This window comes from Amblyomma americanum, chromosome 4 (genome assembly GCF_052857255.1).
Source record: "Amblyomma americanum isolate KBUSLIRL-KWMA chromosome 4, ASM5285725v1, whole genome shotgun sequence".
NCBI lineage: Eukaryota > Metazoa > Arthropoda > Arachnida > Ixodida > Ixodidae > Amblyomma > Amblyomma americanum.
Window position 1 is genome coordinate 177054895 of NC_135500.1, and position 14919 is coordinate 177069813.

At 43.6% G+C, this 14919-nt stretch overlaps 1 protein-coding gene across 1 annotated transcript in view; it reads right to left on the minus strand.

Annotated features, from left to right (window-relative positions):
* Positions 1 to 14716, minus strand: part of HERC2 (E3 ubiquitin-protein ligase HERC2) — a 132545-nt gene extending 117829 nt beyond the window's left edge. Inside the window, exons 1-9 of the mRNA XM_077662361.1 lie at positions 14488 to 14716; positions 13870 to 13949; positions 12880 to 12979; positions 9734 to 9895; positions 8121 to 8334; positions 7124 to 7384; positions 3807 to 3989; positions 1647 to 1752; positions 1181 to 1345 (exon numbers count right to left, since the gene is read on the minus strand). Of these exons, the coding sequence (XP_077518487.1) occupies positions 1181 to 1345; positions 1647 to 1752; positions 3807 to 3989; positions 7124 to 7384; positions 8121 to 8334; positions 9734 to 9895; positions 12880 to 12979; positions 13870 to 13949; positions 14488 to 14506 (1290 nt within the window). The 5' untranslated portion in view covers positions 14507 to 14716. The remainder of the gene's footprint in view (positions 1 to 1180; positions 1346 to 1646; positions 1753 to 3806; positions 3990 to 7123; positions 7385 to 8120; positions 8335 to 9733; positions 9896 to 12879; positions 12980 to 13869; positions 13950 to 14487) is intronic.
* Between the last annotated feature and the right edge of the window lie 203 nt (positions 14717 to 14919).

Below are 14919 nucleotides of genomic sequence, written 5' to 3' on the forward strand. Positions count from 1 at the left end.
GTGAGGAAAAAAGCTTAAAAAAGAATGTGACTGCCAAAGGAAAAAAGTCGCCACCACAGCAAGGTCAAAAGTCTATTGAGAAAACAAGCAAGATGTACTGTATACTGCCACGTGTAAGCCGACCTTTTTTTACATACACAACCCTATGAAGCTGGGGGATCGAACTTAACGTGGAGCCAACCTATAGGTGATGTTTCACACAGTTTTGTCTTAGCCATGGGTGGTACATGCCCGGTGCCAGTGTCCGCTCCGAGCAAGATGCCTGGAGCTCCATGCGTCCAAAAAAAAAAACATTGATTCGTTTCGCTAAAAAATGTCGAATTGTGCTCTGTTTACGCAGCTCTCTCATACTGGGTTGCCTTTCCGGACAAGACGGTTGCATGAGCAAGCTTTAATCTGCAGAGCATGCGTCCCACCATAATCCGTAACTACCAAACCGTTGGCTGCTTTGACGTTCATTTACCTCTGAATGCTGTCTTTGTGATGTATCACTGTGCATTTATTGCTTTGAGCTGTGCGCATGTCTCCATGTCTTCCTGCGGGAAACTACATAACAAAGAGTGTGGCGGCACAGCACAGCGGGGGGAGTATGCATCGATTTATATTTGAAGTACTTTTTTTTTTGGCCAGTGAGAGGTGCAAGTTGAGGGGAGGGGGGTCAACTGATATTAGGAGTCAGCTTATATGTGGCAACATAAATCATTAATATAAATACTAACATTTTATTAACACCATAGCTCCTTTTTTTTTCCTAAGTGATGCCCTGAAAGGATCGAGTGAAAATTTCCCATTCAATGTGGTTGAGAATATGCTTGACAAAAATTCTTTACCACACTGAAGAGAAAGCATAGAAAGGAACGATGAAAACAGCTGCATGCAGGTAGGTGTAGTTCAGCAATTGTTTTTCAAGGTACACAAAAATAAACAATTGCTGTCAACAATTTCAGTGCTTTTGCATGCATGATTCAACTCCATCTTTACTCGCATTCTGGTCAATATGCCTTGCCCCAGCCATTATTCACATAATGGTAGACCACCCCCAAGTTTGGAGAGCACAATTTTTGAAAAAAAGAACAGGTCGATCTATGTGCGAGTAAATACAAGACATCAGTGATATCGTTGCACAGCAGCAGACAGGAAAACACACCTAGGATTGCAAAGAAGTATTTAAGCTACTCACAGGGCTCAGGTGAGTAACAGAGGGCAAGTAGGAACTGGCTAGTCTGTCCAGATGACACATGATGACCACAGCACACTGCTGGAGGTCAACCGACAGCGAGTCGTCATCAGGCAAAGTCAGGAAGCTGAGAAAGCACTCTGTCGGGTTAACCAAAGGAATGTCGCCCTGGAAAGTAGATAAAAAGAAAACTATTAGCTACTCAACTGCTGCTAATGACACTGAAAATTTTCTAATAGATAGCCCTCACTGCAGATACACCTAGTCTCAACATGGAGGTCACTCAATTCTTGCCACGCAATTCTTACTGTTTGATTACAATGCATAAACCTCTAGCAGCATTAAGTTTACTCTTGTCAAGAAGCAAGTCAAATAGGCAATAGAGCCTACATTTTGTGCGAGAACAAAATGGACAAGACCAAGCACTGTCACGAACTCAACAACAAACATAAAAAGCCAATACACTTACGTTTTCATATGAACACCTCTCCACCAACTTCTGCCTGGAACAGCTGATGCTTTGAAATCGCTGCAGGAGCATCACCAGAGGCACACTTGTGCCATGAGAAACAGTCCTGAAATGCCAGCAGCAGGTGAAGGGCACACATAAAATGTTAAAGGTAAGCACTTATCCACTAACCTTGGACACACAGCTAGATCACGATGCTGTCCTTAAAAAATGTGGAACACATATACACAAAGTTTCGCCTCCATTATGTTGTACTTTTCCTTCAAACAGATGTGTAGCCTTAACCTTTGTAGATTACAGACTGAGGCATGCACACAATGTCAGACAACACGCATGCCAGACAAAGGTCTACAACAAAGGTAACTGCTGTGAGAGCTTACATTGCCAGACACAGAGAATTGGGCTGGCCACAGGCCAAACCGCGTTTATTCTAAATACACATGATTTGCTGCACATTCTGAATTGACCTATGGTGTGTTTCTTTTGAAACTCTTTTAAGAAGCGTGCTGGGTCTTGAAAAAAAAAAAAAAATTGTTAATGTAATCACAATTATGAAATCAATATTGGAAAAGTATTTTTGTGTGCCGATTCCAAATGTCATTTAATTTCATGTAGAATAGTTCCTCGAACACTATGCAAGTTAGTATGCAAGTTTTTTAGAGAGAGCTTTCAAGAAATTTTGCTGCAAGTAACTTGCTAAAATACATGCCATTGCTTTTTTGTGACATCAAGGAATGGAGTAAGGAATTGTCATCCTGACTACAGAGAGAGAAAAAAAAACTTTCAAGTGAACCACATGCAGGTGCAGTGCTGGCAGAGAACATCTACACCCTCTCACGAAGCGGAACCGCATCACTGCACAGTGGCTTGCAGGTGACGTTTATTTCCCTTGTTTGGAATGTATGAGCTGCGACTTCCCGGCACATCAATTTCATAAGCTGCTGTCAGTTAAGGGGGGAAGCTGGTCTTAGAAAAAAATTTTTATTAATGAAGTCACAATTATGAAATCTTTAGGGAACATGTATTTTTGCTTGCTGATTCCAAATATGTAATTTAAATTAATGTACAACAAGTCCTTGCGTGCTTAATGCAATATGTTATGTAACTTTTTTTTTTTTGGAGTTTTTAAGAAATTCTACTGCGGGGAACTTGCTAGAATGTATCCCGTCGGCTTGTCTTGACATTAAGCTATGAAATAAGGGTAAAATTATTATCCTGCCTATCATAAAAGTTGAGCTACAGGGTTGTGAACTTGGTATTTCACAAATGGGAAGAAAAATTTGTATTGCTGTTTCTGAAGTGACAACTTCAAAATCCTATAACTCAACTTTTGTGACAGATAGGATGATAATTTTACCTAGACTGCATAGCTTAATATCAAGAGAAACTAATGGCATGCATTCTAGCAAGTTCCCTGCAGTAGAATTTCTTGAAAGGTCCCCACAAAAAGTTGCATAACATATTGCATAAGTGCTCAAGGAATTGTTGTACATGAAATTAAATAACATATTTAGAATTAGCATGCAAAAGTACATGCTCTCTGAAGATTTCATAATTGTGACCTCATTAACAAAAATTTTTTTCTAAGACCCTCTTCCCCCCAATCATTAAATGTAGCAACTTTGTCAATTAGTCTAATGAAAGAAAGAAAATAAAAAACTAACATAAATTTACACTACGCTGCCTAATGCAAGAACCCAGCAACAGCTGTTATGCAGTGCCCCTTGTGTTGTGCTGTGGCACCTCATTCTCTCTCACCCCGCCGCATTATTAGCTGCAAACCCACACACTGCATGCTGTGCTACAGCTGGCACTCCTTCCTGCTGCTCTGTTCCACAGATGTCAGATGCTTCGTCCCTCGTACCATTTCTCTACAGTGTGGTGCTTCCCTCTCGTTTTCGCTGTCCTATGGTATGGCGTTCTCCCCTTGTTGCGGCACCACACTCTCTTTTGCCTCACCCTCTGAGGAGAGGTGGACAGAGCACGTGTAGCAACAGCAGGGGATGTTGGGTGTGTCCTGCCTTGCCTCCGAACACCATAACCGCTAACACACAACAGCGGGTTTTGGGTACATATAGCAAGCAAGCAAAAGGCATGTAGCAGCAAGTAACACGGCCTTAACAAGACTGGGATTCTGGCAGATGGCATGCGCAAGCTTACCTATTGTCCAGCTCATACTTGCCGCTGTCCCACAGCTGCAGGAGCAGCAGGACACCGCTGAGCAATCGGCCCAAAGTACCCTGCTGTATGCACAGCTCCAACAGGAGCGACAGAGCCAGCTGCTGGTCAGGCACGGGCACCTGGCTACAGCCACGGGAGTGTCCCACCCCGACATTGATGTCCCTGCATTAGGCCAGGCAGCCAACATGCATGCACTGCGAACAGCTTAAAGACACCAGCATTGAAGGGACACTAAAGGAAAATATCAAATTAAACAAGGCGAATAGATTATCCGTCGGAATCACTACCGATGTTTTGTTTTTTTCTGTGCAGAAAGGTGGCTGCATTGCTGAGAAAATTGCAAATGAAAGCCCCGAAATGCTTCCACAATCAAACCGCTTGCGAAAAATGTGCAGTGACATCATTTTATTGACGCCTTTGCAAAGCAGCTCTCTGACCAATCAAAGGCGCTAGATCCAAAGACTGCAAACAAGTCCCGGAAACCAAAAGTCAGCCGTCACGGAGGCAAGTTTTGCAAGTGCAGGCCGCCTCTGCCAACCCCCACTGCACCCCCCCCCCCCCCCCCCCCCCCCCCCACCCACCCAAAAGGCAGATGCTCTCCACTGCACTGCGACTGCCTACGTCTCACTGCAACACATGTGTACGATAGAAAAAGGCTCCGTGGATGAAAAAGAAACCATGGGAAGTTATCGAGGGCAGCCGCAGACTGCAGAACAAACTGTTGATTGCACTCACACATGCACACATTGGCAAAGACAACACGAGTTAATGGCCTTTGGTGTGTTGTGCGTTGTCATGAAGTGTACATGTAAGATTCGAGGGATCCTCAGAATATGAGAGCAACAGACGAGTTCTAATGTATGTAATTCACCAATATGTCTCAGTGAAAAACTGCACACACATTTACTCACCAAACGGCACACTGTGCTATCGATTATAGCGTTTGTTGGTTAACTACGTAGTAAGTATGATTGCAGACGATCCTCGAGATTGCCTCTGCTGTGGTCGCTACAATTTCTACGTTCGTGTATTGCTTTGTGTGGGCTGTAAGCGGAAAATAATCGGGGTTTGTTCTGCCCAACTGTAGTCTACTGCCTCTGTCAGCAGGGAATGCATGCATAATAATCTTGGCGAACACACACAGGCTAGCTGAACGTCTTTCACACAGAAGTGCGAGTAGCATTAATGTCCATTTAGCTGCATATCACACCTGCATGTTACCGTTTTGCCGTAGATAACGGGCACTCAAATGAAAGGCGCTAAAATTAAGCCTTGCATACTGATGCCTCACATGTCATGCATGATGACCGGCAATGGGATACTTTTTCCCTGAATGAGCTGAGAGGTGATGGTGCGCGCATGTGGCACTTCTCAGATATTCTTAAGCATTTTTCAAAGAATCCCTGCCTTTCCACTGCACAGAAAACATGGAAGACCATGCACTCACATCGCGCTTCACACGGCAGCAATGTGCATGCATGTGCGTTCGCAGAAACGCATACTGAAAAAAAGAGAGATAGAGAGAGGCACAGGGCAATTTCACAACACCCGCAGCCTGCATAAGGTAGCCGATTCGATGACTTAAGTGAGAACAAAACTGCTTCACCAGCTGCCTAGCAAGCACAAGAGCATGGATATCATTAAGAGCTTGCACTTCTGAACATCACAACAGCCACATGCAGCCAGAGCGTACGAAGTGCTAGGTGAAAGATTTAGTGCTTGTTTTTACGTGTAGCCTTTCTCTCTGTCATTCATTTTGCAATTTTTTAATAATGAGATTCTGCGCGTTCTTAGCTACGTTCACTGCACTGCTTTCTTCACATTTCGACGGCCACTGCCCATTGACGGCGAAATAGTGCTTCTCAAGAAAGTGCATAAATATGCCACCGGCCGCAGCTGTACGCATCCACACGTGGCGGCACCATGTGGACTTCACTTTTACTCAATTTTCTGGCTTATGGAAGCTTTTGTTTTCAGTAAAAATGACATACCTACCATCATGTGACACTAACCTATCGTTCTTCAACGAAGCTAATTAAAGTCATGAAGCACAGCTGAAGTCTTTTCATGGTGACATACTGAACTTTTGAACTGCAATGCCAGACTATCGGTGCAAGTGAACAAAAGTGAAATAGAAATATTTTTGTTGAAAAACCATGTGTACCTAGAAGCCAAAGAAGGACTTGGCTGCTTTTCCATCAGCATGCTCCACAGAGTGTGCACAGAAGTACACTGGCAACAGAACAGAAGTTTATGGGATGCATGAGCTCAAGGTCAAGTTCATTGTGGCATTGCCTCGACACCAAGTCACATGGCACTGATACCTGCAGATGTAGCACACACGTCACTTAATAAGTGCAGATATTTCAGGCACCTAGGTTTGTATGAGAGTGCCAAAATAAATATTTTCTGCACCCCAGCGTCCCATAAACCTTTGGAGCCAACAGTAACTTGTACTGCAACAACTTTGCAGTGGTAGCAACACTGACAGATCATATGCAAATTGGCTTCTTCACCATATGTGGACAGGGTATAAAAAAAAAAATACACATGCACTGTACTAAGGATTGTTTGCCACAACATGCGTAATAAAATAACAATGGCTCTTCAAAGGGGCAGATTAAAACTGGAGAACTCAAACACGAAAGCGTGGCCAGTCAAGTAGTGCTGTGAGTACAATGCAATCAATTTAGAGCGCAGCTGTTAGGTACCCATCCCGGGTTGAGCGGCACGCCTCGCTGTCAGTGCAACCAAGCACAGAGCGCGAGGAGGACAGTGAAGGAGGAGGGTACGACTGTAGCATGAAGGCATGTTGCACGATGGCGACCTGCGGCACCAGAGAACCACGCACCGTCATATGCTCACTGATGACCTCCTCGGTAAAGTATGCAGCGAGCACGTCACGAGCAGTGCCAACTGTGGCTGCCGTTCGCTCAGAGACGGCACTAGAGTAGTACGTGCGCTATCCGTTCATGCGAGGCAAGGCTCAACGTCGGTGGATCGCTATGCGTGCTGCCCAAACCGAAACCCAGAGCCAGTTCCGTTTCGCACTGTGTGTTCTATATGCAGTCGCCTATGGTTCAAATACCACAGCAGCTGCACTCAATAACCGCATTACCAAGAAGCATAACTCCCGGCCAACTTTTCTATGCCAAATGTCAGAGATTAGCAGCTGCTTGTTGAAGAACAAAAATACACTGAAGTCCTTTCCCTGGCCAATTCCTGCCTGTTTCACTGCATTCAAGATGCACACAAATGGGGCACAAACAAGGACAGCTTTCTATCAAGTGTCATACCCTAAGACGACTGAGCGCAGGAACTTATCCGCGTGCTCGACCACTTCCAGCCAGACAGAGGAGATGGCCTCCTGGTGGAACAGAGTGGCCTCGGGCATGGCTCGGAGGGCTTCAAGCGACTCCCGCAGCAGCTCCCCACAGAGCTCAGAGTCCTCCCCAGAGCGCCAGGCCCGCTTCAAGAAGGCAAAGGCAAAGCTGAGTGCTGCTCGAGAACCCACACGGGCCAGGGCTTGCATCGGCTGCTCTGACTGGAGCTTCGTTCTGCATAAATGAGAGGCATTCTTGTGAAATGGCAGAAAAGTGAGTACTGGTTGGGAATGGCAGTAAAGTTTGTGAATGAAGAGGAAAGCCATGGGCTGGTAAGCACAATTATTACATGAGCTTTACATTTAATAAAAAAGGTCTAAAACATGGAAGATTTTCTACACGTCATCATCAGAAACCCTTGACTGAAACACCCTCCTGGAGCAACAGGCCACCACCACCACATACCTCAAAGCGCAAGTGAGATGTGCACTGACCCAGGGAGCCAGTTATGTGCTTTTCCTTTCCTCAAAATCAATAACTGCCTGGATATGTAAGTCGATGTCCACCTACTCAAAGCGTGATTGAAGTGCCAACTGTCCCAGTAAGCCAGTTACACTTGCTCTCGCATTAACACTTTGAAAGAATTGCTTAGGTGCCCCCATAATTTTTAAAGCCATGAAACTCTACTTTGCCGCAAGTGTTTTCCAATTTTGCTAAAACATTAACATCCCTGAAGAGAAAAACTTTGTAGCCAGCGTAACAGCCACTGACCACTGTTGCAAGTATGGGAGCAAATAAGATACTACATAACAATTTTTTTTTCCATCACAAGAAAAAGATAGCCATTCATCTTATATGGCTTCATAGTCCATTGCAACTGGTACAATCATTCACATTTTTCCTTCAGGAAAAGCAGATAAGCAAGCACTATGATGACAACGACAATAAGGCAATAAAATGTGAGGCCTACCCTCGAGTATCAGGGCTCTGAGAGACACTGCAAGACGCTGCAGAGTCGATGCGAGGTGGCTTACGACGGCGCACCAGTGCAGTGTAGTACCGCATCACCACTGCCAGCTGTTGTTTCAGCCTCATTGAGGACAGAGTGGATGTAGCTGCTTCCCAGCAAAGCTGATGCTGCTCGGAAACCAAGGTCTTGAGGCATGTCCGAAGCTGATCGAGAGCTGCAACAACAGTCACCCACCAAAATAAACTAAACTGCTCGAATACATCAACAGATACAGTAAAACAACATCCAGTGAAAGACATTACAAAAGAAAAAAAAGTACCCCGGACAACCTTTCATATCAAGAGCCAAAGAAGATGCGGAAGAAAGTGGCCACACTGTCCATAGGCACCAATGACTCAGTGTATGAACAGCAGCCAAAGCTGGGAACATTCAAAATTAAATTTCAAGTAATGTTTCAAGTAGCCTCGCAAATTTCTATTTTGGCATCGGTACCGTCCACCACACAGTCGTTACCACACTCACTGCCGCATGCTTTTCGCATGTTGTGCGTAATTCTAACATGAATGTACGCAATTCTAACAAAATGCCACATGCAAAGCAAAGGAGCTTTGATGCAAAAATTTAGGTTACGTGCCTTTGAATATGCTCTGGAGAATGGGAACTGAACGGAAGGGAGGCAGTTCAACGTGAGCGATAAAAAAATTTGGGACTGGTGCAAAGCCGCAAGTGTGCTACAGTTGATGAAGCCAAAAAAGAAAACAGACTGCAGGAAGAAAGCTCACTGGCCAGAGCTCGAGGATTTCCTAAGCATGACAGTGGCTGCAAGCGGCGTACATTTTCATCGCATTCACTTACGAAGGGATCTTCTACATATTTCTATAGCGCTTGCCAAAAGAACAGGTGCATTTTTTACATCGGTGCAACCTATGTGTGATTTTCTTAGAAAAACTGCCATTTGCGGGGGGTTACGACTTATACATAAGTGCAACTTGTAGTAGATTCGAAAATATGGTACTTCTAAGATGTTCAAGATTGTTGTAGGCGCTTTTTGCACCTTATCTCGAAAGTATGTCTGCTTTAAATTGAGCGTGGGCACGAGTGGCGGTGATTCTGGTCTTCGTCGACTGCTGAGCGCATTTCCAGTTATCACTGTTGCTGAGTTGTTTTTGTTTGCAGGCACATCACCCAATAGGCAGTGCTTAAGCTTGACGTAAGTCTGCCAGCCTTTCTTCTCAACGGCCTGCAGTCACCACTATGCAGCAATATTTTGATGAGGAAAGTTTAACTAGCGCAGCTTTTGGACAAAAGCCAGCAAATTTTGCAGTGCATAATTCAAACCAGCAAGGAAAAATTTTATCTTTAAAATCATCCCATTCAAAAGAGATAAAAACAAAAAGACGCAAACTTGCTCTGCTATTACAACTTACAGAGCCACGTGGAACGATGTTCGAGAAATCTACTTATGAAGCTTATACTACTTGGACCCTGACTATGTACCTCTGACACTTCAGCTAACAACAGAAAAATTTTAAATAACCTGTTATTTCCCTCTACCTAGTTTGCTCCTTAATAGGTCTACATTTGCACACACATCAACAAAGTGGATAGCTCACAAGGCTGGGGGCCCCATGCCCAGACATCGATTAGTGACTTGGATGTCACCACCGTGTTTTTCTCCTGCTCCAAGGCCTCCCTCTCAGCTGGTGGAATGCACGATGGACACGGGCAGCAAGGACCTCCAGTCTGGGGTCCACACGTGCACCAAGCAACGCGTTCTGGTAGCAAAAAGGCAGAAAGAAGAGAAAAAGTAGAAAGGAACACATACACCCTTTTGATACTACTAATGCCTCTGGCCCTCCCCTTCTTTAATTAACCCTGACAAACACATTAACAAACACATCAGAGAGGTGGCATCACAATTTTATGCAATAGATGCAAGTAGGTACAGTCCTGACCAAAAGACTGTTTACACAGTCTGCTTTGAAGACGCACAGTGGAGTACTCATGGCACCCTTACAGACAAAGGACTTTGAAAGGCTAGGGCAATGGTTCTTTTTGTATTACAGAAGTTTACAGTTGATGATAAGGCCTCGAATGCTCCACTACCTGGCTGAAAAGCAAACCCTTAAGCCTGAAGACATTTGACATTCCACTATAAAGTTAAGCCATGATAAACAAGGATTCTTTAGTTTTGTTCGTTTTGACAAACATCATGCTGCACACAAATTACTGTCGGGGTCAAAGGAGGGTCCATAAATTCAGTATGCCAAACCATTAATAAAAAAATGTTCACAGACCAACTGCTATTAATCAAATGCAAGCTTTTTGGGGTTTACAGTGCTTGTAATTATAGAATGTGAATTCTGCTTTTAATAATAGTTCTTAAATAGTGGATGAACAGAAAGAACAGATGGAAACAGAAATTCCACACATACACACATATAGCTTTTTGCCTCTTGTTGACAAAACGTTAAGGAGTTATGAAAAAAGCTCAAACAATTGTCTGTATATTGAAAAGACAGCTACATACTTGTTGTATGCACCCACGCATTCACACATGCATACATGCAAGCATGCACGCACACATACGACTTTTCATATAAGTTGAGCCAAGCTTTAAAAAGCCAGAGTATTTACAAAATTGTGCCCTATAATTTAATTAATTAGGGCTAACAATGCAAATAATTAACTATACATTTCAAAGCGCTATTATGATTTGAAAAATTTAAACCATATTAGGAAATATATCGAACCGCATTCATATAAAATGCGAGGCAAGGTTTCATTCGCCTCTTTTTTTTTTTTATCCAGCAAGCTCACAACTGGAACTTTCTGGCACCTGATATTCACATTGAACCCCATGATGCATTTTACCATGTTTTTGTTGTGTTTGAAATGTTTGTAACAACACTTGTTGTTCGCGTTGCAACCTCCAGCCTGCAATTCCTCCAAAGGTAATACAGGTATAAAAAAAAATAAAATACAGTTAATCCCATATATATAGAACTTGATATGCCGAATTATCGCTTATATCAAACCGTCCGAATATCCCCTTGAAAATTCTATGCAAAAGCACAGCAGTGTTAGCATTTACCAAACTTTTCACTTCGCAATCACTTTTCACGCACAGAGCCGGGTTCGGCTGCACGGCCTTTGGTACCTCCTAGCAGCGCTAGCGCCATAAAGCCGCGCGACGAGGTGAACTTCGGGTGTGCATGACAGTGGCCTTCAGTTTGGCATGCTTTTTTTTCAATGCGACACTGCTGTCGTTCAGGAAAGACACCGTTCGTCAGTGCACGTAAAAGAACCCCAGGTGGTCGAAATTTCCGGAGCCCTTCACTACGGCGTCCCTCATAGCCTGAGTCGCTTTGGGATGTTAAACCCCCATAAACCACCGTTCGATGCACCGGTTGTCATGCGGTGAAGCCAGCCTAGCTGAACGAAGGTTTGCATCGGCTCTCGGCCCACTTCGCTGCTGAAGATGACGGATCGATCGACTGTACCCAAACTTTAACTGAGATATTATTGCATTTATAGTGTACTGATAACAGAATTGGACGTCATATGATCGGCAGTGGCTCCTCTCAAAGCAAAGCATCGTTCACTGCGGCTACGTTGCGAAGTGAGCTAGCCCAAGCGACACCCAGCGAGCGGTGTGTTGCCAGTATGCGGCAGCACATTGCTGCAGGAAGGGTGCTGCTAATGTGGGTGCACTGTCTTCATGCTTCTGGATTACAATCAAACTTATCTGCAGCCATGTTTTATGTATCAAATCAGTGATATATTGAGCTATTTCACCTTAAAGTTTAATATATCCAAGACGGACTGTAAATAAAAATAAAGAAACAGTTGATCTCCTCATCAGTAGCAAGTCAGCCCTTACTTGGTTGTTTTTCCATGGGTTTGAAGGATGTTCAAAAATGATGAAAATATTTGCGTAATTTTGCAATAGCACACATGGATTACAGCACCCTAATGTGTGTTGTCAATATGGGCAACATGCCTGGTCTTCTCATGTCGGCCCAATGGTTCACACTACCAACTCTCTTTCAGAAGTGGAAAGCACACACAGCTCTGCTTTCCAGTCCACCATTGCATGCCCAGGCACTGACGTCCACACTCTGCCAAAGCCACATGGCACATGCTACATGTGCTCGACAGAACAGGGCAGTCCTGGCCTCATATAAAGAATGCTATGAATCAGACGTGTGCTCCTTATCATTTTGAAGGCTGTCTTACGCTGCACTAGAAGGCTTGTCACTTGCTTAAAGGAAACATGTGGTGTTTATTTAGCAAGGATGTCTCCGAAAGTGCTACAACTATGAAACATTTTTCACATATATATATACATAGTTTAGAGTCCTCTTTCAAAGCCTGGAAGTAAGAATCATGTATGTGCTCGCTTGACCTAAAGAATACGATTGAGTGTTTCTGAAAGTGGTCTACAACTTTCAAATCATTATAATGCTCTGAAATGAACTATTAATGAATAGCATAATTAATCTGAATAATTTAGTCAATGCATCGCAATATAAATACTCCGATTTATGCAACATGAAAGCCAACAATATGGTGTTGGTTTCAGCTGTGTGCAGAATTTTGCTCTAATTTTTTCATTTTCATCGTTTTGAAACTTGGTTCAAATTGCCTGATGCAACTGGTATATGTAGGTGTATATACTCATTAACTCAAGACCGAAATATGCTCTTCTCAAAAAAGAGGCATTCAACAGCCAGCACAAATAAATGGCTCTCCTTACCTCGTCCTTGTGACACCACATCAGTGGCAACCGCTTGCACCTCGCCATCTTTGACTAGCTCATTCCAGGACTGCGCCAGTCCCTCGTATGAGAAGATGCACTGCAGAGCACGCAAAAAGAAGCAAGTATCACCTCATTATTGAATGCACCTGTCATGGTGGCTCAGTGACTTGGCATCCAACTGTTAGTGGTCTTGACACAGGACACAGTTGCCACATTTGGTCAGAGACAAAATATAGAAATGCTTGTGCATTGAGATTTTGGTGCATGTTAGAGAACCCCGGGTGGTCAAAACTAAAACAAAGTGCTCTACTACAGTGAAGATCACAGCAAACACTGTTTCTTTGGACCACCAAATGCCATGCACCAACCAATTCATCAGGTGTTATTGAATGCCAAAGCATGAAAGCACAAATTATTTCACTCTGCCATCGGCTCCCCTGCAGGACCCATAGGATTCAGCACAATTCTGGAGGCATTAAAGTATTATGAACAGTTGAGCAAGCTGATGATGCATTGTAGTAAATACAGTGCAAACAGATGAAAAATGAAACAAACAACAGACACAAGTGCTTTTCGTGTCCGTTCCTTGCTTCGTCTTTAGTCTGTTTGCGCTGCTACTTTTACGATGCTGGATGCAATTGGTTGTTACTGCTGCTACTCACTTACCTAAAACAAGACTGTCAATAAATGGCACCTGCTGCTGCTGCTTTTAACAGCTCAGCATAAAACCACTTCAGCTGTCTACTTTTCTATTCTCTTTGATTAAGGACATTAGTTCATGTGTGCTAGATATTCTTGGCAGGTGTATCGCAAATTCTGCAGATAACGAACGACAACGAACCTTAACGAACATTTGTTACCTGACCAACCTGCCAGCATAAAATAACGTTTTCAGCAGCATAAAATGTATTTGTGCAGACAAGCCCAGATATCAACTTAAGACAAGCTTGGCGCAAACAGGCTGGACCTGCACATACACACACTTACCTGAAGGTCTCTGGAAAGCCATTTGCTGTCCAAGCGTTGTATCGGTTTCACTGTGAACCTCGGCTGGTTCTGCATGTTACCTGTAATTGATAATGGTATGGATGCAACGTTGCCAGTGAAGCTGCCGATGAATTCTGTATGTCAGAACGAGAACTGAGCACAAGATCAAAGAGTAACCAGACGTCAACATGATTTAGATGATACAATGCGTATGCAAAAGTCAACGAGTCGTAGCCTCCAGCGACGCCATCAGCGATAACGCTGAATGAGCGATGCTAGCCATTTATTTGTTAAGAAAATAATTGCAAGCTTGAAACAACACATTAGTGTAAAAAAAATAACTAGCGCTACGCTTGACGCAAAGAAGTCAAAGTATTCGTACGCAGCTTTACCGGTTCAAGGGTTTATTCGTACGCCACTTTTAAAAGAGCAAGTACTTACATTACTAAAGCGCTGATTCACTTAACTTCGCAGCTCGAATTACGGTAAGAGCAACTGTCATAATAGCGTAACCAGCAGCAGTGTACAGTACCTCTGTTCTCGCACGAAACGTTGCTAAGCCAAGCGCGCGGACTAATCGATGTAGAGACAATCAGCTGTACCCACAGCCTCACTTACATGGAGTTAAGGATGCCATCTTTCCGTCCTCATTGCGTTTGCGGTCGACATCGCATGCTACGCTTTAGCTTCAGATTGTCCCGACGCTGCAGCCTCCACCAGCGGCGACTAAATAGAGTAAAATTACTTCAAAAGAAAGCACAACTGAAAGTGCATCACCCGTTCACTCGGTCCTATTAGTACCTCACAAAACACAACACCGATGGCTATAAACGGTTATGTTCGGATTGGATTGACTCTGGCAGAAAATGTAGAGCACTGAGTTTCTGTTGTCATAAAAAAAATTTTACTAACACAATAGTTACAATTTTGCATCATAAAGCATTAGTACCATCAGCTCAAAGTTTTTAATTTACTGGCTTCACTATCCTTAATCCTAATAAACTATTTGTTAGTTCACTGCATCTTGTCACAAGAATCACAAGTTTGTAG